The sequence below is a fragment of the Notolabrus celidotus genome, chromosome 8, assembly GCF_009762535.1.
Source record: "Notolabrus celidotus isolate fNotCel1 chromosome 8, fNotCel1.pri, whole genome shotgun sequence".
Lineage (NCBI taxonomy): Eukaryota > Metazoa > Chordata > Actinopteri > Labriformes > Labridae > Notolabrus > Notolabrus celidotus.
In genome coordinates, this window is record NC_048279.1 from 30,968,584 (window position 1) to 30,990,257 (window position 21,674).

The following is a 21,674-nucleotide window of genomic DNA, read 5'->3' on the forward strand; positions in this document are numbered from 1 at the left end:
CTTCCCCCAAGTGGTTAAAAGATTAACTAAATTAAGTCTTTTGTCAATATTATCTGTACTCATCACTTTAAAGCTGTAAACAATGTTAGGTAGTGTAAATGTGTAAGTCAGAGCTATTAACTATGAGTCATAATGTAATCGATGTGTCCGTGTCTCCTGAAGAGAGTGGTACCATCCTTGACAGTGAAAGTTTATTTCAGGATTTCATTTAAAATCATCAAAAGCAGAGTGTGTTTGGCCCTCAGGCATGTGTCATTCAACTTGCCATGTCTGTAAAAAAACAAATTAAATATTCAGTTTTCTTTTCCCCTGTCAAAGGCAATGACATTCCTTGAATGACAGCAAATATTTACAGCTACAAGCAAATCAGACAATCAGTGATGCAGTTTTACAAAAGTTTTTTTTTTTCTGTTTGTCTTTGTTTTTTGTTTATTTTTCACTTTCAACTTCAAGAAATATGTTAGAGCAAGGGTAAGCAGATATGTGTCCAATCTGTGTATTTAGTGTCCCCATTTCTTTATTTGCAACATTTAGAGAGATATTTCATCTCACAGCTGCAGATGGTACTCTGAGGAAATGTATCTATGTATGCTGTGTGTGTTCTTGTATTTACTTTTGCATAACTTTCACATGCTCAGTGGTGTTAAACATGAAGGACTTTGTACCAAAATATGTCCGAATATCCACTTAAAGATGTTACTTCTGTTCAGTCATTCATTTGGTAACGATGTGGATATTTCATTTTGGAACAAAGTTCTTCAGCATGCTTGTTCTGAGAGCAGATTATTGGTCATCAAGTATCGCTTTTGTTGTTGCTTGGTCCGTTTGTGTTTCACTGCTGTATGTTCCAGGTTTTGAAATTACCTCTGACTTTATCTCTTGTTGGTGTTAATGTGTTCTCTTAATTTCTCTTTTTAAAGAGCGCATTAAACCAGAGTATGAGGTTCCTGGAGAGGACAGCCTCAGATCTGCCAGTGAGTAAACCAGCACTTGAGTCTGATTGTGGCACTAGACTTATTTTTAGGCTTAAACTGAATAAAATGTGTCATTTATTCCCTGCAGAACAAAGTTTTAGCGGTTATTGAAGCCATTGAAGCTGCACAGTACCTCATCTCACAGAATGCAACACAGTTAATCAATCAGGTAAGTAAAGAATAATGTCTTCTTTAAATGAGCATTTCTTTACGGTCTGTTGTTCACATTATGTCTTAATTGTCCTCAGGAAACAGGAAAATACACAACCACCATTATCGGCTACTTCCATCAATACATAGAATGGGTCAAAACATCTGTAAGTGTTTGTGTGATAATTTGTCATATTGTTGAAGCTTCTGTTGTTCTCACTCTTCACTGTGACTGCAGATCTGAAGTGTTAGACTAAACCAAACTCTTCTGGTACAAAGAGCTGGCAAAGATACCTTTGCATGTTATATAAGACTTTTGGAGTATATATAGAGAAGACAAATATAACCGTAACAACCTCTATAAATCTGAGGAATTTGCTTTGTGGCTCATTGGTTTGTGCTGTAGTAAACCTAAGGAATTCAAAATAGAGTAAAAAGAAAAAACAGGCTGTTTGAAGCCTGGAGCTTTTTTGTTAATATAGCTTTTTTATTTCATCATAATTTTTGTTATTTTAAGGGAAACTTTTAAATTACAGGGATGTATTGTGCAATGTGTTGTGATGCTTCAGACCAGTAGCATGATTAACATACAGTTTATGGGGAAATGGTTCCTGTTGATCTATTGTGTGTATTACTCAGTCAGTTGTGTGCAGATGTTTACCATTTTTATCCTGCTCTTTGTAGTTGGTCATGGAGGTTGCACCATGCAAGCCCTTCAGCAACATGGTGGACACGGTGGAAATCATTACCTGCAGTTTTTTGGTCGACTCCATGGTAATTATACCGGTGATACGGTGAAACAAAGAGTGTTTAAACCGGGGTAGGAGGGGGTTTTAGAAGGCTAAGTACATTAGCAGTAGCTCCTTAGGGTGCTACATGCACTGCACTTCAACTGGGTCGTGCATCTCTTATTAATCTACGTTTGCAAAGAAGCTCTTCAAGTAGCTGACCTCATCTTCTTGCCTTATATGTTTATTAAGGTGGATATAAGGCATAGAAACATTTGTTTTGATTGGATCTTAGGTTAAAGTTATACTTTTTTTGAGTAAATATTTGCTTTCAAATCTTTGTGAATACAAGTTTACTTTCACAAAGTGCTATGATAGATTTTTATTATACAATAATCAGATCAGAATCAGAAATACTTAATTTATCCCAGGGGGAAATTCAGTCATTACAGTTGCTCCTATACACAATAAGTAAGACTATCAATATGCAATGAAAATAACACAATACAGCAAGACCACACCTCAACCATGTCTCTTCTGGCATTCACATTCAATCAAAGCAAGAAAATGACTTTAGTGAATAATAAATTACCAAATTCTTCTGTATTTATGTTCTATCAATCAACAAAAACATGTATTTAATAATATTATTTTGATTTCTATTGCCTGTTCTCTTTCCACAGAACACATTCTGGATGGGTCTGGGCTGCAGCACTCTTTTCCTCCTCCCCAGCATCATCCTAGCTGTAAAACTAGCAAAATATTACCGCAGAATGGACACAGAGGACGTTTACGATGAGTGAGTCATTGCATTTTATATGTTACTTATTCTACTACTTCTTGACAAACTGTTTATAGAGAGTTTATACTTAAAGAATAAGATCCTCATAAAATGCTGACAATGGTTGCAGGACATCCTTCTTTTTCTTCAGCTTCTTCTGCAAGTAGTATTTAACTAAGCTGCTAGTCAAGAGGCTGAGTTTAAAGGTCCCATATAATGGCATAATTTTCTTTCATAATATGTCTTATTTGTCCTTTTAGATAGCTTTTTGTGATGTTGTTGGTTAAGATCATTTTATGAGGGTCAGTGTCGAAGCAATCCCAGCTGTGTATTGACCCTTGTTGTTGAAGCAGTCTGAGGTGAAGTGGTCGGCACAAACAAACCAACTGTAACAGTGTTGTTTATGATTCCTGGAGCTGGGACAGAATAAAGACATTTGTGTTGGTTTTTATAACCAACAACAAAGCAGATGGCGTGTCTGGCTCTAACCTTTGACATCCTAACTCTGCAGCACAGAAGCAGAACAACAGAAGCATAGAAGTAAACAGACACTCCAGAAGTGGGAGTGGTTTTGCATGCATACCTATAAAAATCACTCCTGTTGTTTTGTCACCACAGGAGCAAATTCAAATGGCTCATAGTTTTCATGGTCAGCAGGCTACAGAAACAAAGCAGAGTTTTTTTTACTTCTAAATTCTCAAGGTCTCTAGGCTGGAGGATAACCAAAGGAGGCCAGAAAAAAACATGTTTTTCATTATATGGGACCTTTAACCTTTCATCCTATATTTTGTTTTTTTACTCACTTGAGGATTTATATACTATTTGATTATATTTTATTGTTTTTATTTAATTTCACTTAAAAAAAACTTCAGTTTTATGTGTAATCTTTGTCAAGGCTCTGAGCTCTGCTGATTCATTGTTGATTTATATTCTCTTCCCTCTTCTCTTCCTTGTAGTTCCTCTGTGTCTGGGACTTGGCATTTTACTTTGTGATAACCATTTCTACTATTTCCATCTTCCATATCTTTTATTTTTTGTCATTTCTCTCTGTCAAGCACTTGGCACTTTACAAAAAACATTGACAAATTGTCAATATATATTTCTTCTTTATGGACCTTCTGCTCACACTGAACTTAAATCATGGCTTTACACAAACAGGACACAATGTCTCGGTCAGTGTTGTCTCCCGCCATGTGACCTGTGCTGGATCACAGACAACTTCCTGGTTCATATCTGAACATTTCAATAACATTTTTACATTGTTTTTCTTTTGTTTATCTTCATAGCATTGAGACAATTCCCATGAAAACGTAAGACATTTTACCCACCTGCCTCTCCCGTTCAACTTCTCTCACTCTGTGCTTTTCTCTGGATCCTGTACATAGAACTGTTTACTAAATTCTTGGTGCTGGTTTACGTTTTTAAGCTTGGAAATGCTCTTATGGGTGGATGGTGTGGCTTCTTGTTGTGTGCTACCTTTAAAAAGTGCCCCTTACCTTTTATGAAGGGCTCTTGCAATCATTACCTTACAAATCCACCTGTCTTTTGTAACTTACAGTGTAAATAAAACGCTATGATTTATACTCAAAATATATCTATCTGATAACATTCTTGAAAAGTTTGACTACTCTAAAAGATCATTTTTACTCTTAAAGTTTTATCAGCATGCCGTGTCTCTCACATTACATTTTTCATCCCTTTTTGTATACAATATTTTGTTTTCAGTATGGAAATTGGTAATAATGGTTATCATAGTGAGAGCTCACAAGGTATCCCAAATCCTTTGATGACAAGGTAAACATTAGAATAATCCTGTCACTGCATGTTGTGGGAGATGGTGGCATGCGGTGGGAAGTGGGTTTTCTTTTCTAAGCACGATGACGTGGCCGGAAACAGTGCATGCCTTTGAGGGTGTTGGTTCACCAAACACACAAATAGGCTACAAGGAGTTCAGCAAAGTGAACGATACCATGAGAAGCTGAGAAGTAATGGTAGATGTTAAGTGATAGTGTGTTTTTTCAGTAAGTCAAAAAGTCACATTTGATGAAGTCTGTCAAGACATTTCAAGGAACGGTTTCACAACTTCAATTATTTGCTGCCTTTCTGTCATTTTGATGAGAAGACTGATACTATTCTTACTTCTGTACTCAAAGTATGGAGCTTAAACCAAGAAGCAATTAGCCTAGTTTGGAAGTAAAGAGAAACAGCTATCCTGGCTTTGTATGACATGGAAATAAAGTAATCAATATATCCAAAGCTCGCATATGAAGCCCATTTGTCTCAATCCTAACGACTACAGTTGAACCTTGTTTGGATGTCCTTTTGTTCAATAAGCAATGTCGTACGCCTCAAAAAGATGTTATTTCCTCTTTATGGTCTACAGGGGATGAATCATGCTGACTCTGGTGATCCTGTACATTTTTCTGGCTCAACCATGAAGTTAATTTATAGTTAAACATCTTGACAAAGTAATGAATGGATATCCATGAAAAAGAACTGATTCATGTCCCAAGAGCAGAATTGTAATGTATCGAGTAATTTGGGTTAGTAGATAATGAGCTAACCATATCCTGACTTAAATTCTACTTTCATGGCACCAAATTGAGATTGGTGTTATTGGCAAGTGTGTTCCTTTTTATAAACTACCATTACTTCTCAGTGCTGCAAAGTGGTCTTCTATGTGTTTTTGTAGACTCTACTGTATCACTAACCTGCTGCATGCTCTGTGTGCACACTGGAATAAAAAAAAATCTTCCTGTTTCCTTCCATTTAGAGTCAGCCAAAATCCAATGAATGTACACCTGATCGTTTTGTTCAGAGAGAGGCAAGCATGTCAAGCTTTGGTGTGATGCTGGGAATGCTGCTTCTTTGATTTTCCTCTCATCTAACTAAAAGTCTAACTGCATGTTTTTGAAAGTTTAAGTTGCATCTGGACGGTGGACCCGCTTGAGCAGTCAAACTACCGTAACAGAAACTACAGGAAGAGAGCACAACAGCTGAAATGTAGAGACAGTCCACAAAGTTCTGGTTCTGGCTTTCACAGTGACCCTTTTAATCTAACATTAAAAATGGTGGATGCTACATGAGTGGAGTTTAATTTCTGAGGGAGTTTTACACTTTTGGGTGAATGCTTCTTCACTCAAAGGCTGTACAACCGAGTAAAAGAAATGTTTTGAAATGAATAAAAGATGTTCAAAATGAGACATGATTTTAAAGGGGCACTGAGCAACTCAGATCTTTATCGACCTTCATCAATGGACTACCTTTGCAGTAGCTAGCCTTGTACAAGATTATGGAATATTTTCCCTCAACCACTGTTTTCTTTTCATCCTATAATTAGTAATCATATTTTTATTAAATCTGTCAAACCACAAATTATGTAAAACAGAAAACGTGGGCATTTTGAGGAACATTACAGCCTCATTATCATTCTATCTATCATCAAATGTTGAAACAGGGCAAAGGATAAAAAAATCACCCTTTAATATTTCACACATTTTATGTTTTAAGTTGATTCAGTTTGTATTTCAGTAACGTTCTTTATCATAATAAATAAGCCACACACAATTCTCACAACCTGCTGAAATAATCATTGGATTAGTGGTATTAACAAACCATCCTGTTAGCCCGACCTAAATAACTGTTATCCTGCCCTTTGAGACCGCACAAACCTGACTCATTGCCCCGTCTGTATCCCTTCAGAGGATGTTTGAAAGCTGTTCTGCTCCCTGCCTTGTCAATCACTCCTGCTTCTTAAAAAGAAAAGAAGCAGGAGATTGTTGTTTCACAGAATGTTGATGGTTAAATGATCTGTCTGTTCTGTTAATGTTGTGTCCTTTGTGTGTTTGTGTGTGTGTTTGTGTGGGCGTCTTGTGCCGTTAGCATACCGACCTATGACACCATGAACAGGTTCCCACGGGCCTCGGCTCCTCCGAGGCACATCGACTGGTGACAGAGAGCCGGCTCTGGTTCAGGCTCCTGAAAGGTACTGGAAGCCAACACCTCAAACCTCCATGTCTCTAACACCATTTAATTACTTCTTTTTTTCCAGCTCATTTATTTTCTTTTTCACAGCTTTCATCAAGCCTCGCTGTTTGTCTGCCATCACCATGCCATCTATCCTTCCCTCCTCTATTTTTCAACCTTATTCCTCCATGCTCACCCGTTCCTCTAACCAAAACCTCTAACACTTCTCTGCAGCTTGTTTTAGTGCTTTTCTGCGCACAGTGACTTTGCAGGAAAACCATCATGGTGAGAAATGCTAAATTAGGAATTCCCTAACGAACCATAAATGTCTTCATGGTGTTTATGTGTAACTGCTTGTGATTGCTTAGTCAGTGTGCTGTAGAGTAGAGGAGCTGAATGTGCTTATTTTCACTTTAGGATCCTTTGTGTGATGCTCATAGAGATTAACATCATTTGTTATGTCATGCACAAAAACTGTTCATGCTTTAATCAAAAACTTTCTTTAGATTTACCTGTATGCTAAAAAATATAATTTGCACAGGATCATATTTGATTCAGGTAGTTTCTGCTGTTTATATTTGATCTGAATCACTCATAACACCATTGCAGTTCAGTTCTTGTGTATTGAATTCAACAACAGAGGTTGAAAAAGCTTAATTCTTGTATTTACATGAGCGAGAAAAGTTTTATATTTCTCTTTCATAAGTGACTCTGACTTTGAGTAACTGGGATAAATGTTTTCAAATAAATACAATTTGACCCCAGGCATCACTCAGATGGGTCATTGCAAAAATAAAACTCAGCGTTAGAACATAATCATGTTAATGAGGGTTGGGTTAATTAAGGTTAAATACCTAAAAAGGCTATTTCAGGAGATACTTGAAAAAGTAGTTCATTTTTGAGTTCCATAAAAAGGGTTGTTGGTACACTGAAGTCATGTGATGTAATGTCACAGATTATTCAATGATACAGTGTTACATGGCATTTTAATATCTGCAAAAAAGGATATATTACTTCAAAAGGACACAAATCTAACAGAAAATTCCCCACACCAACTAGTCTTTGTAAACTCTCTGTGGAGCTTCATTAAATCATCAATTCTGCAACTCCACAACACAGTCAGAGCTGCATTCCTCTCCCAGGCCATTCAAAAGAGAACAAACCAACACAGCAGGTTTTTAATGTTTTTGCTAAATATCTAAAAACTCTAATTCCCTTTCTCTAATATTTGCCTTCTCAGTGCCCTCGGAAACTGGAACTGAAGTACACAACAGTAAGTGTGCCTTTTTGCATTTTTAAGAATTACTAGCCTTTGAGTTCAATCCAGGAGCAGAATGGGGTTTGATTCACAGATCAATAGGAAGGAATACAAAGGTTTTAGAGCCACTGTTGTTAAGATGTCCATTCAACAAGTAATTTATCCTGCCATTGATTCTGAAAACCTAATTTCTCCTTTAAAAGTCTAAAAGTGTAACAAATGAGACTCCAAAGTAGTTCTGCATTTCAAAGCATTTTGGTTTCTGAATGGTGAATTTCCAGCATCCAGAAACAGGCTGATCAATATTGTTGAGATAATTAAATTTCCTCAGTCAAGTTGATTTTTATTGGAAACAAGTGAGATTACACGCTTAATTCATTTTTTATTGCAGGACTCTTTGAGAATTGATACATCCGTCTTGACATCATTAAAAAGCTATTATATTAAAGAGCGTCGAAACAAAGCAGGTTAGAGCAGCAGTAACATTTTTTCATTAACTTTTCCTGTTTGCACTGAAGTGTGTGAACATGTTTGAGCAATAGTATGTGAGACAAATCCACATAATCGTAGCACATAACGACGTTGAATAGGAAACGAATGAAATGAAACTTCTTCTGTTTGGCTTAAAAGGTGAAATGAACATGTAAAATGAAAATGGTTGATTTCACATATTTGCAACCACCCCCCCCCCTGCATGCTTATAGATATAGATACTGTTTGTGGGTTAATTTGACCCGGCAGTCAAAGTGAAGGCTAAAAGGAGTCAGAAGTGTCAAATGCTAATTGTTTCTTTGCAACTGTGTGACATATTTCACCCCAATCATACACACTATGGTGTGTGTATGATTGGACGTAGTATCTGTGACGTCACCCATCTGTTCCTGAGAGCTGTTTTGAAGCAAATCGACGGCAGCAGCCATATTGGAAATGCGGAACTCAACTAGGCAGAGTGTGACGTAGTGTGAGCCTCTTAGCCAATGGCTGTGTGTTCCCGACCGGGAGTCACGTCAGTCATGTCCTTATTTGGGCAAAACTCGTAATCTTAATATCTTCTTAACCGTCACGTTTGAAAAAAATTCACCCCCCGTACAGTGTGTGCCATTAGAGAGATTAGCTTTGTAGGGCCAAGACGGTTTTTGAACCAGGCTGTAAACATGTTTATTAATGCTGCAAAGATCGTCTTTTTCCCATTCATATCTATGTGGTTTCCGGTGTTTCTGCAGCCAGCCTCAAGTGGATTTTCGATGTATTGCAGTTTATAGCACTTCCGCATTGGCTTCATCATTTAAGACCAGAGTTTGCCGCTTGACACACGAACACACTTTTAACATGAATTTTCATTTTTAAAAAAAGTGAGTTATCCTCATTAAACCATGATCTGTGGGGATTAAAGAACACTATTGCACTGAATATTTGTCCAGATTTTACTAATCTACCTGCTATAGTTTAATAAACTCCCCTCTGGAAGGGTTGTCAGTACAGATACGGCGGACAACTCGAGTCTCCTTCTCTTTACGTTTATTTCACACATCAAACGCACAATTGCCTACAGACACTCGGTGGCTAGAAGTTATTTGACTCTTATTAGTTAGGTTGTAAACCTGCAATGTAAGCAGAAAACACAACTCAAAATGAACCACTATAAGTTTACATTAATTCTTGTTTAAAACATCAGCACTGACAATATACAATTACTCACCGACAAGGCGTACCAGTTCTGATGCTTAACCATGTGAAAATGAAACTTAAAGGACTAACTACACTTATTGGTAGGCCCTGCCCACTCCACACACACAGATGGGAGATCAGGATACTCCAATCAAATAAAGCCATGTCATGTTCTCATGAAACACATATCACATAAATAGAACAATGGATGCAACTGCTGTAAAGTTATACAATATGATGTTAATTGTTGATGAAGATAATGGAAGGTCTTAAATTGTTTGGTTGCTTCGTTGTAGATGTTCCTTATTTTATTATTAAATAAAAATAAATTGCTTACTTACTTTTGTGCATTGCCTTTACACTGCTTGGCAGTACCTGCATCCAAATGGACTTGAAGCACTTTGTTACTCGTACTGATCTTGTTTCCTCTTGTCTAGATCTTTGCTTGTGTTGTTCTTGTTCTCGTATGTACGTCGCTTTGGATAAAAGCGTCTGCTAAATGACATTGTAACATTGTAATATTGATTTAAGTGGTTAGTAATGGAGTTAATAATTAGATTTAAAAAATGTTTATTGGGTTTTTTTGGGGTTCTGACACTTTTGGATAAGTAAATATGCCCTGGATTAAATTGACCGAGGAACATTATTGCTGTTCCTGAGAAACAAACATACACAGGAGGGTTAATATGTGAGAAGCATGTGATCAGGTTGTCCCTAATGTTGCCTTTACTAATGGGTTTTGACCAATCATACTCAAGTATCCAACACAGCCAGGTGCATTATAGTAAGGTTTCGAAATCCAATCTACATGGATGTTAATAGTAGAAATAGAAAATAGAAATAGAAATAGTAGCTAAACTTGAAATAAAACCTTGAAAATAGAAAATGTAATGAGTTTTCTGCCTTTCTTTTTGCCAGATGACTCCTAAGTTTAGGGTTAGTGAACAGTTAATTATCAAAGCATCAGTAGCAGTAGGTTATAGCTCATATAGGTATGCTCATTTTCTGCAGACCAGCTAAATGAAGCCACACTAAGTCACTTTGAGGGACAGTGGGGTCACGAGTCTTTGGCACAAAAATGTTGGGGTTGCGGGCTAAAAAGTTTGGGAAACCTTGCTGTAGATTACATCTTAAGTGTATTGCACCATCTCCCATGAGACTTGTGTGTCACATTGTTACTTCACCTATTAATTTACATTTACTAACACTTACCTTTCTTCTTATTCAGAAGCTGTTTGTTGCACAACCCCATGAAGAAGAAAAAGAAGAAGCTCAATAAAAGATTGTGTCCTACTGGCAGAGAGAGAACACACAAATCCTAGGGTGTTTCTATCCATTGATCAACCCAACCTCCTCAACCAGGCGAATCACAGCCTGCAGCTGAAACACCTTCTTCTCTGCCCCTTCAAGAAACTCTCGCCTGCAGGACATCAAACTCTTCTCCCTCAGCATCAATCTGAGCCAGGCTTGTTCTGCATTTTTGTTTTATAGAGACTGCTGTGTCTGCGTTTACATTTGTTCAGACACAAAACCAAGCTGAAACCACATTCAGCGAGAAGACATGACATTAACTGTGATGCCTGATGTACTGGTTTGTGCTTAAAAAGACTGAAAGGTCATCTGAGGATCATGGCGAGCTGTTTATCCTACCATTGGACGGATGCCACACATTCAACAAAAAGCTTGGCAATGAAAAGTGGAACAGACCTGTCAATACGCCTGTGAGGAAAGGTGGCATGCAAGAGTGATTTCAAAATAAGACTGCTTTGTGAAAAACGGCGTGTGCTTTTGATCGCAGAATGTGTGAGTTGGTAGAAGTTTGGTACCTAAATGAGTGAGAAGTGGATGATATAAAAAATCCAGGAAAAGGTTGTTCCCAGGAGGAAGAAATTTAGCAATGCTTTTTAAAATGTTTACAATATCTCAAAGCATCCCGAGCTTGAATAGTTTTGGGAAAATTGCAAATGACTGGTTAGTTGCCTTTCAGAAGTATGTGCTGTCTCTGCATTTTGATGGATTTGCTTGTTCTCAGAGGGAAAATACACCCATGGATGCTTCTACACTGCTAACTATGTTTAAGATATTATTTTGTGGCATTGTGTTTAAACCATTGCCTGTATATCAATATGGACAGCCCACCTCTATCTCCTCCCATAGTGATGAGTGAAGCCAAAATACCATCTTCATGAGTGCTGACATACTGCGTTGGTGACATAAACGAAGGCTAAGCAGAAGTGATCTGGCTGCTGAAGCCACAGGACTGATGTAACGCCCCTTCTGCAAACCAAAATACACACTTCACTTACTGACAGAACTGCAGAGACTCCTCAGGTCAGTACCATTATGGTTATGGGATATTCAATGACTCTTGCCGTTATCCCCCTGCTCTGCTAATCCACGAAAGGACGCTGCAGAAGCCTCATTTGTCAACAGCGCTGTCAATCATAATGTCAGATTCCCTCTTTTAACATCAAATAACTAATTACAAGTAAATAGTTGTGAAAAATAAACACTTGCACATACATCAGCATGATATTAGCTTATTTTGATGACAGAAAGCATGCACGTATTAGGATAGCTTTTCCCATGAAGGAGACCAGCTTTAAGATATATACTACAGCCAGTCACCAGGGGGAGCACTGACATTTTTGGCTTCACTCTTGCATTGTTGTGGTTCTGTCCATGATTTTATACGGTCTATGGTTTGAACTTAGTTTTCAGTGTTTTAATTTTTTAATCTGTTTTATCCACACTTGTGCCAGGTCGTCATTTCCTACATTTCCCAGAATGCCTTTAGGCTAAATACTTCTCCGGAGGTGTAAGACTGAATTATTTTTTGTAATCAACTTTTCTTTATGGATTATTTTCTTGGACTATTGGGGCCTAATAATTTGTTTCCATCGTAAGAGCATTTCTTTAATCGGCCCTTTCACATAGGTTTTATATCTCATGAACGGTTGGATGTTTTACCAAAGAGTGAATATACCAGAACAGGCTGATTGGAATATAATTTTTACACCTTAAATCTTAGGTACACACAGCAAACTCATTAGTTGAACAACTATATTTATGATTTTTTATTTTGTACAACAGAAAACTTTAGGGGTCTATATTATACCCACCTAATGAGGCCATCAGACTATAGTGTAGGAACTTTGGGTGGATTTTCCCTTTGATTTGCACAATCAGAGTCAGAGCTAATAAACGTCTTAAAATGATAAATATTTGACAAGAGTGTCAGGCTTATAAATTGTTGTATAGGAAATGAATTGAATAAGACAAGTTATCATTTCGAGTTCACTAACATAGCATTTTTACGGATGTCCTTCTTGCTTTTATAGTGGAGAAATTCTTTCTCAAGCCAAATTGTTTTGTCTTTTATACAGTAGGTCTCAGGTCTTTAGTGGTCTATCAACTTTGTGCTTTTCTGTTTTTGCTTTTTAACACCCCCGTAGTAGCTATTGATACATTTAAAAACTATAGAACAAGTGGATGTATTCAAGAGCTATTTTTATTTGTGTGACTTGATGATGTTGGCAGAAAATGATGCTGAACTCTATGACGACTAACTCATTTGGCATGCCAATCCAGACCCACCTCGCCTCCATGTTTACAGGTTAGATTAGCTTCAGCTGCTATCAGAGTAGAAAATGGCCAAGCAAGGTTTGACAATCCATTCATGGGACAAGTGAGTGTTGTCAATCATTTTGTAGAAAACTAGCAGAAATGTTTGTGGTTGAAACAGTTCATGGAAATGATGCACACTGAAAAATATGTCCATCTTAACATCGAAAGTATTTAGGTTATCAGTCTAGCTAACTGTCTGATTATGCTAGCAGTGTAAAACTAAATAAGCTAGCTTCTTTATTATCCTACAAATGAAAACATTTACCTAGAAACTAATGTATGCATTATCAGGTACAGGTATATAAGCTTCTTATATTGTCATATTATTTTAAAGCTTAATGAAACACTTTAATGCTAAATGTGATTCTAGCGTTGTGGTGCTATACACTAGCATCAAAGTTGTGACTTAGCCAGCAAAACCAACTGAATCAAAAACTGCAGACTAATATTGAATCTATAAATTAATCTATCCTTTTTAAAATAATATTTAAGGAGAAATAATTTGATGAATCAGAATTTCAGACATAGACCCAGGCTAGAGTTGCCACCTGTCCCATTTTTCCCAGAATTGTTCTCTTTTTTCACCAGCTGTCCTGGGAAAATAAAAATCTCTCCCGGGACACAATTTGTCCCGTTTTATGGGGAAAATGCAAAAACCTCATTTGATTTCCTTCGTTCAGCAGTCTAGAAAGGTCCCCCATGCTTCTGCAGCTATTTAAAATTGTCTCTGATTTCTTCCCATCTATGCGTATGTCACACGGGCACCCTAGAGCTCAAAGCCGCTCAAGCAGGGAAGGAAACTTGACCAAAGAGAGACAGCAAGCTGAATTGACTGACCTACTCCGTGCTGAGGTCTTCTTTTCACCAACTTTTGGCGCCTCTATTTGAAATGGGAGGAGAGACGACTGACGAGGAAGGAGATGGAGCAAATACATGCAAGCCACCAGCACAAAAAAAAACATATACTAGTTACAATCCTGAACGCATTGGAAATCCATGCAGAAACAAAAAAGCATCAAGCTGTGGTATCAACAAACAAAAACAGGCAGCCATTGCAACTTTTATGACCAAAAAAGGTTCACCAGAAGAAGACAAGATTGCAGTGGCAGAGCTTACCAGTGTCCTATGTCCGAATTTTATATTCATTTGGTCAGTCTGAACTGGTAACAGTGGCCGAGCGCTTCGCCCCAAACAATTGGTCGTGTCCCTTTTTTCACAAATCCAAGGTGGCAACCCTAACCTAGGCTAATAAGCTAGCAGCTACAGATATTAAGCTAGCCATCACTCCTCACACAACAGCTAATGTAGAGTACTTTACACAGTGTTTGAAAGTAGTCGGCCAATACATACGCAGTGTGCTGTACAAACTATTCAAAGCCTACAAGGTGTCAGGTTAACATGTAAATTCAAAGTGGCTTCAGCTAGCAAAATATTAGTTGACTGTTTTTAACTTTTTTGATTTAGATCGCAGCTTCTTGGTAAGATGGACATTTCAAAGCATCTGTGTGCTCTCTTATTAAACTGGACTATCATTGTTTCTCTTGTCTGATAGAGTCTGGATGTGACCAATCTTGGGAGACAGTATGATTTACTAAGTGCTTAAACTAGATGTTGTGTATCTGAACCCAGGATGGGTGACACCAGGACAGATACAGGGGTAAATGGTTTGAACTGTGATGCTCAAGTTGGGCACTGATGGAGCCAATGGAATGAAACTGTGGTGGAAAACAGAGAGTGTATAAATTGTGAATAAACTTTGAAAATCAATTGTTTTATATTGCATTTTCTTTTGTTTCTTGCCCTTGGGGAGTCATGTTATGGACACAGGATTTTCTTAGCTAGGCAGTGCATTTTTTAGGAGCATGACTTAACATTTGGGCAAATATTTATCGTCTAATTTTGGTCAAATACATATTAGAGATGGATTTGAAGGGTTTATTGTTAGCGGTAAAGCAAAACTTTAACAAGAAAAGCATACAAAATACTATCAGACATGATTAATTATGTCCTATATAAACATGACTATATGCATTGTAACAACGTGCCACTTATGGAAGTCTTTAACGCGACCTCTGCAAAAGACAAACATGTAACATGAGACATATTGCTCATGGTGTATCTTAACACAGCACTGCACATTCTTATGTGGTGCTGCCACTGCTGGCCAGAACCCCCTTGGTTGCGTTACTGGTCAGCTATTTTCAATAGGAGATGATTATGTTCTTCCATAAGCTCTCTTCTGAGGTTTTCTCAGGCACCAAACAGTATGTGAATGAACACCACCAAGCTAAACCACATGCCAACTCATTCCTACTTCTAAATAAGCTCGTATAAGAGACAGATGAGGACCAAACTGGTGAAAAACAAGCGGTGGTTGGGTAGGATCGCCTTTGGTGTGTTTATTTGTACATGGGCTGCTGTGTTGGGATGGTGATTTCCAGGATTTAGTACAAGCTGTACATTACTGTATGTACGCTCCATCTTTAGCTTACAGACGTACAATAACACAATCAACAGGGGCTCCAGTGCAATAACAGCATGTTCTTTAGGGTGTTCTGGAGACATTTGAGGGCGGTTTACTGCCATTAAGAAGTGGTAAACAGCATCCAAAGAAAACACTATATCCTGCTTCATTATAGACTATTCAATTTCAATGGCCTCATTGCATTAATTTATGGCTCTGTTTACTATTCCAGCGTCAAGTATTCACACCTCCTATCTTTTATATGTTGTTTCTAACATGTATTTTAATTAAACGGAATCTGTTATTGCTGTTATTTTCCTACTTTATCATGTGACTTGCAGTTTTTGAAGAGTTTTCATGTGCATCTTCCTATATAGTAGTTAAAGAACAAACCCCACAAACACATTTTAAATGCAAAATAACTGCAAATGCATAAGGTTTATAAATTAAGTTATAAAGAGTAAAAATATATGTTTTGCAAGTCCTTCTCTTCTCAACAGCATATGGATAAGGAACGTAAGGAAGAGACGGGTGTTGAGTAGTGCACATCTAAGGACAGCATATTATGCATTCAAACAAGCTGCAACTTAAATCAGACAAAGCATGCTGGTGAATGCTGCAATCTCAGGGGAACACAAGCGCTGAGGTAAAAGGAGAGAAAGATCTTCAATAAGAAACTCACATGATGTTGTTTTAAGCAAAAGACGAGAGTGCAGCCGTATAATTTTAGCACTTGTTTAGAAATGTACTGTATACGTATGTTTCTTTTAACCCTACAATTCTTTTTGCTGAATTTAGTGAAGCTGAATCTATTCAGGATATGTTAACCACTTACAGTGTTGCCTTTTTCTCCAAATAGGCCTGAAAATGAGGCCACTTAGGACGTACCGTACCCCACACCATGCTACAAATAGCCTTGACAACAGATCTGTTTTCAACAGACACTTCTTGTTCTTTCTTGACTGGTCCACTCTGAACTTAGTGTGCCATGCGTGAGTGACTTCCACTCACGTTTCCCTGTGGTTGTGCAGTCTAATTGTGTTTATGTTTGGGGGGGAAATGATAGGCTGCGCTGCATGGTTGTGAGCTCCAACTGGCTTTTAAAACAAGAAGGAACTTGAGGGCTGCAGGAGATGAGAGTTTGCATCAGTATACTCTCAGACATGTTTGTTTTAAATTGAGATGAGCTCGGGAAACACAGGAAAATGATCAAAAACTATGTTTGCATGAGTACAAAGTCCCTCTGGCGACAGATTTGCGTCTGACTGTTTTCTAGAAATTGCTCTGTAGGATGCAATTGACATAATTGAGTTCTTCAGGAATTTCTTAATGTGTGATGGTTTATGCTCTTGGTACATAACACCAGGAAAAACGTGAGGACAACTGTAAACATCCCATTTTGCCCTCACTTCCTCCAGACGACTCTCCTCCTCCTCCTCCTCCTCCTCCTCCTCCTCCTCCTCCTCCCATACTACTTTTGTTTAGTCTCCCCCCCTTTTTTTATTCAATGCAATCTAACTTCCATCCATGTGCCCGAAGCCAATAAATAGCAGGAGAGCGTCTTAGCTCGAGCATTTCTACTCTTCTCCTCTCACACTCAGCATCCGTCTGACACCATGAGCACCAAGGCCAGCCCTCTGCTGCTGCTCCTCGCCTGCTGTGTTTGGTCTGCAGAGTCCCAGAGCGAAGGCAGGAGACAAAGCATCTGGGATGAACCCATCAAATTCAACACCAAGACCAAAGATATGTGCACCATGGTCGTAACCGGTCAAGGGGAATACACCAGGCTGAGGCTGTCGTGCCAGAGCAACAAGCGCTCCTACTGGTGTGAATACCTGGGCAAGCCGAATACCTGCCGACCCTACAGCAAAAACCCTCGTCACTACTTCGTCCAGATGTCATGGGGCCTCAGGAAGCTTCAGAATGCCTGCATGGGGCCGAAGCAGATCAAACCTCACATGTGCAAGAAGGCAACAGATGAGTCTCAAATGGTTTTCTCGTCCGCATCTTTCTCTCGGCAATGGCCAGAGGTTTCGACCAGGATGGGAACAAGAACAACAGGAGCACAGCCTCAGCCTCAACCTCAACCCCAACCTCGACCTCGACCTCAACCCCGACCTCAGCCTCGACCTGCACCTACGAGGCCTGATCTGACAAGGCATGCCTATATTCCAAGATTCCCAACAAGAGTTCAGACCCAGCGAAGACCCAATCAACAACCTACAGCCCCTCCTGTAGAGAGCAACCCAAAGAGGATTGCTCGGCAGTACTGCTGGAGATCACTTCATGGTGTCTGCTCCTACGTCATTGGTTTGTTTCGGAACTAATATTGAAGGTGAGCAGCAGTGCATGGCCTCCTCATTAACACACAGATTTTACTGTGTTGTTTTATGGTTAATTTAAGTCCACTGTGGCAGAATAAGTGTATTTAAATCAAGTCTGCCTCCAGCATTTATTCTCAAAACTCTTACCTTCCTATTTTTTACCCCTAAAACTACATTATAAATGCACATAATTTACAACTGTATATGCTTTCCCCCTTTTTTTTTATATCACAGATTTACAATTCTGATGAAGATAACTTGTGATGTCTGATTAAAGCGGCCCTTGGAGGGAAAAACCAGACCAGACATTTGTTCATCCGCAGTTAAAGAACTGTAGCACTCTCTGCAGGCAAAGGGATGGCACTGCTGTGACGTCCAGAGTAACCTGTCTCACTGAAACCTACATGCATAATCTTCCACAGAGAACCAGGCTGCTTTAAAATGTTTGGTTAACACACTACCTGTCTTTGAGTGTATATAAACACAGATTTTTAAAAGGTTTTTCACTCAGAAAGCGATAAAATACATGAAATCTTCGACTTGTGTGAAGGTTTCTGCAGCTGCATGAAACTTTACATCTATCTCTTTCCAGGGCTGGATGGATGACTCATCAGTTTTTGTATCTAAACTTGTTGACTTGTATATCATTGTATATCCTCCATGCTGAGTATTACATTGTTGAGATTATTTTTGTCTAAAAATGAAACAATTTCTAAACTTCTGTGTGTATTTGACTGAACGATAATAAGAATGTGAAAGCGATGTGATGCAATGAATAAAAACATTTTCTCAATTATTCTGACTTCATCAGTTTTTGTTTTTGTTGCACACAAACCGAATAATCATGAAAAAATATTTGACTCTAATGATGTTTTGTGGCAACTCATCTAAAATATTAACAATGACAGCTGCTTTATACCATTATGTCTTATAAAAATCATCATTAGAGTCAACATGAGATTTTAAAATTACCTGCTATACCACATGTGGCCTTGGGGTGTCACTGTTGTTTGAGTGAAACAGACTTCAGTGTGCAGTCAGTGCTCTCCTCCTGCAGGGATATCTGGCTCCTTTCGAGATATGTCACTTCACTTTATCTTTGGCACACTGTACCCAGAGATGGTTCAGTGAGTGTTATCAAAGAGTCAGACTACTTTAATGCATGTTTGTTTACGTACACATTTACATAAAGCAGGTAAAGCTTCTTGAAACAGACGGTACCATCTGTTAGGGCAAGATTACATTAGATCCAAATATCTGATCACAAATCTGTGTTTACAAGCTGATTCAAAAGTACAATTTTAAAGTCTTTGCCTCTTACTACATTTTAATGACTCTTGTGTCTTGAAGAAAGACACATTTTTTATTGTCGAATTAAGAATGTCATAAATTGTATCACAGTCAGCATGAACATGTGTCTAAAACCATAACATGACCAAGCAATTAGCTGGCTTGTTTGAACTCAATAAACTTTATAAGCCCTGTGTGTGTGTGTGTGTGTGTGTGTGTGTGCGTGCGTGCGTGCGTGCGTGTGTGTGTGCGTGTGCGTGTGGAGGGGAGGGGAGGGCTATTTCTGAAGCAGCAAACTGGAGCTGCAGGTAAAGGGAACTCTCATCTGTCAGGCATCAGGACTTCACAGCAAAGTTTCTTCTGTCAGCTGCAGGTAAGTGAACTCATCACTGCTTTGTTTAATGATAGCTGCAGACTAATCGCCGTGGTATTAGTATATGAATAGATGTGTAGTATTAGAGTGTGTATATAAGTGCTGTGGCTGCTTCTTACTTCAGTACTTTCTTTGTGATAAAGTTTTTCTTTAATATGCTTACAGCTCTCGTATGGCTTTTGTCTATTAAAATGCCTCATTGTTTTTCTGTTTCTAATCTTATTAAGCTCATACACAGATGTTTCACTATAGTACTTTCTGTTCTCTCAATATTATCACTTCCATACTTCTGTCAGATTTATTCTTCTTTTAAATAAAGGATTACAACTTTCTTTGACGCTGCCTTTTGTTAAACTATTTACATTTATGTTGAATCTTTTTAATTCCTGATTCATTCCTTTGAGCTCATTGAAGACGCCTTTTTCTAACATAAATGTAAAATCCAATATACGTGACTTTTTGTCTTGCTTGTGTCTTATTTCTAACTTTTCTTAATTCCCTTTATGTCTTACATAAAGCTCTTTGAATTGCCTTGAAATGTCACATATTTAAGCCCTACAAACTAGCTCAGTGTTTCAGCTTGGAAACTTGCAGTTTCCCTTTAAAATGTAGGTCTAATAAGGGATTACAATGATTATTTTCAAGACTGGAAATGAAAGGGATTTGAGGTTAGATATCTAAATCTGTATTTATCCTCTTACAGGGTGTTTTCTGGTGATTTCATGGCTCTCCTTACAAATGTCGCCATCCTGCTGGTCTTGGCCTGCTTCTCCCATCAGCTGATGTTGAGCAGCTGTCAGAAGAGTCATGGGCGCAGGGGAAGAGGGGTGGAGAGAGGACAGAACAAGGAGAGGACAGGGCTTAAGGTGAGCCGTCAACCAAAATCTGTCTCTGCACAGCCCATTAAAGGAAAAGTAGTCACTAAGGACAAGTCAGAGTGCACCTGGGCTGCCACAGGTGAGGATATCATCACCCTTGGAGTCTCCTGCAAGAAAGGAGGAAAGAGCTTCAGCTGTGAGTACATCTCCAAACCGTCTCTCTGTCCAGAGTACGCTTCCAACGTCAAACTTTATTGGAAGCAAATCACCCGGGCTCTGAAGAAGCAGAAGAATTTGTGCAAGGACAGCTCTGCGTTGGTCAGGGCGGGGATGTGCAGAAGAGCTGACAGAGGTGCTCATTTTAGACTCCGTGACACTCAGACAAAGACTGATCCGCCTCCTTCCACACAGCCTGCTCCCAGAGCTGTCAAATCCTGTCAGTCTGAAAACATGAAGCTGGCAGAGGAGTACTGCAACAAGTCCTGGTCGAGTTTTTGCACCCTCTTTTTCACCATGGTGCAGGATTATGACTGCTGAGTCAGAAAAAAAGTGAAGAACTGAAACTCAGTTGTCTCTTTAGGCAGAAGCCATGCGTGGACATACACCTGTACATTTTTATTTACTTAGTTTTCCCATGGTGACAAGTTAACTCTAGCTTTCTCCAGATCTCAATTTAGCTTCAGATAATCATAACTCATATCAGCAGAGTTGCAAAAGCACAAAACAAACATAGAGTTATGCTTCACTCCCCTCATTAGTGGGAACAGTGGCAGCATGGCAGCATGGCCTGTGGTCTGGCCTGTCACAATGACCAGACTTTTGATTTGTTTTCCAGATTGCATGAAAAATTCCACGGTTTCATGCAAAATGCAATCTTGAGATGTTAATATAAATTAATCCGTCTGGATGGGAAACCTATGGAGCTAAATAACTTGAAAATGCTAAATAGATCTGCAAATACTTACACAGATGTGAACACAGATCCACAAATGTGTCTCCAAATATGTAGATGGTACTTCTTTTTTAATGTATTTTGTTTCAGGAGCTGAAAACGCACAAGTCATCAGTCACATCTGTAACTGGCTGTGAGTCCAGACCTGACTTCTGTTACAAGTCTGCTGTGCAAGATCCACAAATACGTGTTGTGATCCAAAAACCTGTAACCCAACACACAAATGTACAGTATGTGTCGAGGGTTTGTTTGCCCTGAGCTCAGGCTCACAGGCTCTCATGGTTTGCTGTAGTCTGCCCAG

At 38.7% G+C, this 21,674-nt stretch overlaps 3 protein-coding genes across 3 annotated transcripts in view; all 3 read left to right on the forward strand.

Annotated features, from left to right (window-relative positions):
- Window positions 1-14,919, forward strand: part of prom1a (prominin 1a) — a 99,039-nt gene extending 84,120 nt beyond the window's left edge. The window contains exons 19-28 of the mRNA XM_034690692.1: window positions 921-974; window positions 1,063-1,143; window positions 1,223-1,291; window positions 1,809-1,898; window positions 2,536-2,651; window positions 3,920-3,943; window positions 4,359-4,427; window positions 6,516-6,618; window positions 7,840-7,872; window positions 10,754-14,919. Of these exons, the coding sequence (XP_034546583.1) occupies window positions 921-974; window positions 1,063-1,143; window positions 1,223-1,291; window positions 1,809-1,898; window positions 2,536-2,651; window positions 3,920-3,943; window positions 4,359-4,427; window positions 6,516-6,585 (573 nt within the window). The 3' untranslated portion in view covers window positions 6,586-6,618; window positions 7,840-7,872; window positions 10,754-14,919. The remainder of the gene's footprint in view (window positions 1-920; window positions 975-1,062; window positions 1,144-1,222; window positions 1,292-1,808; window positions 1,899-2,535; window positions 2,652-3,919; window positions 3,944-4,358; window positions 4,428-6,515; window positions 6,619-7,839; window positions 7,873-10,753) is intronic.
- Window positions 14,920-17,227: 2,308 nt separating this feature from the next.
- fgfbp2a (fibroblast growth factor binding protein 2a) lies at window positions 17,228-18,702 on the forward strand. Its single transcript, XM_034690572.1, has 2 exons — window positions 17,228-17,951; window positions 18,175-18,702. The coding sequence occupies exon 1, from the start codon at window positions 17,233-17,235 to the stop codon at window positions 17,941-17,943; it is 711 nt and encodes a 236-aa protein (XP_034546463.1). The 5' UTR covers window positions 17,228-17,232; the 3' UTR covers window positions 17,944-17,951; window positions 18,175-18,702.
- An 823-nt stretch (window positions 18,703-19,525) lies between these two features.
- Window positions 19,526-21,021, forward strand: fgfbp1a (fibroblast growth factor binding protein 1a). Its single transcript, XM_034690561.1, has 2 exons — window positions 19,526-19,603; window positions 20,307-21,021. Exon 2 carries the CDS (start codon window positions 20,326-20,328, stop codon window positions 20,956-20,958), a length of 633 nt encoding a protein of 210 aa, XP_034546452.1. The 5' UTR covers window positions 19,526-19,603; window positions 20,307-20,325; the 3' UTR covers window positions 20,959-21,021.
- The last annotated feature ends 653 nt before the right edge of the window (window positions 21,022-21,674 follow it).

Excerpts from the sequence above, each read along its gene's own strand:
- fgfbp2a (XM_034690572.1), top strand. The coding sequence starts at position 17,233 with ATGAGCACCAAGGCCAGCCCTCTGCTGCTGCTCCTCGCCTGCTGTGTT.
- fgfbp1a (XM_034690561.1), top strand. The coding sequence starts at position 20,326 with ATGGCTCTCCTTACAAATGTCGCCATCCTGCTGGTCTTGGCCTGCTTC.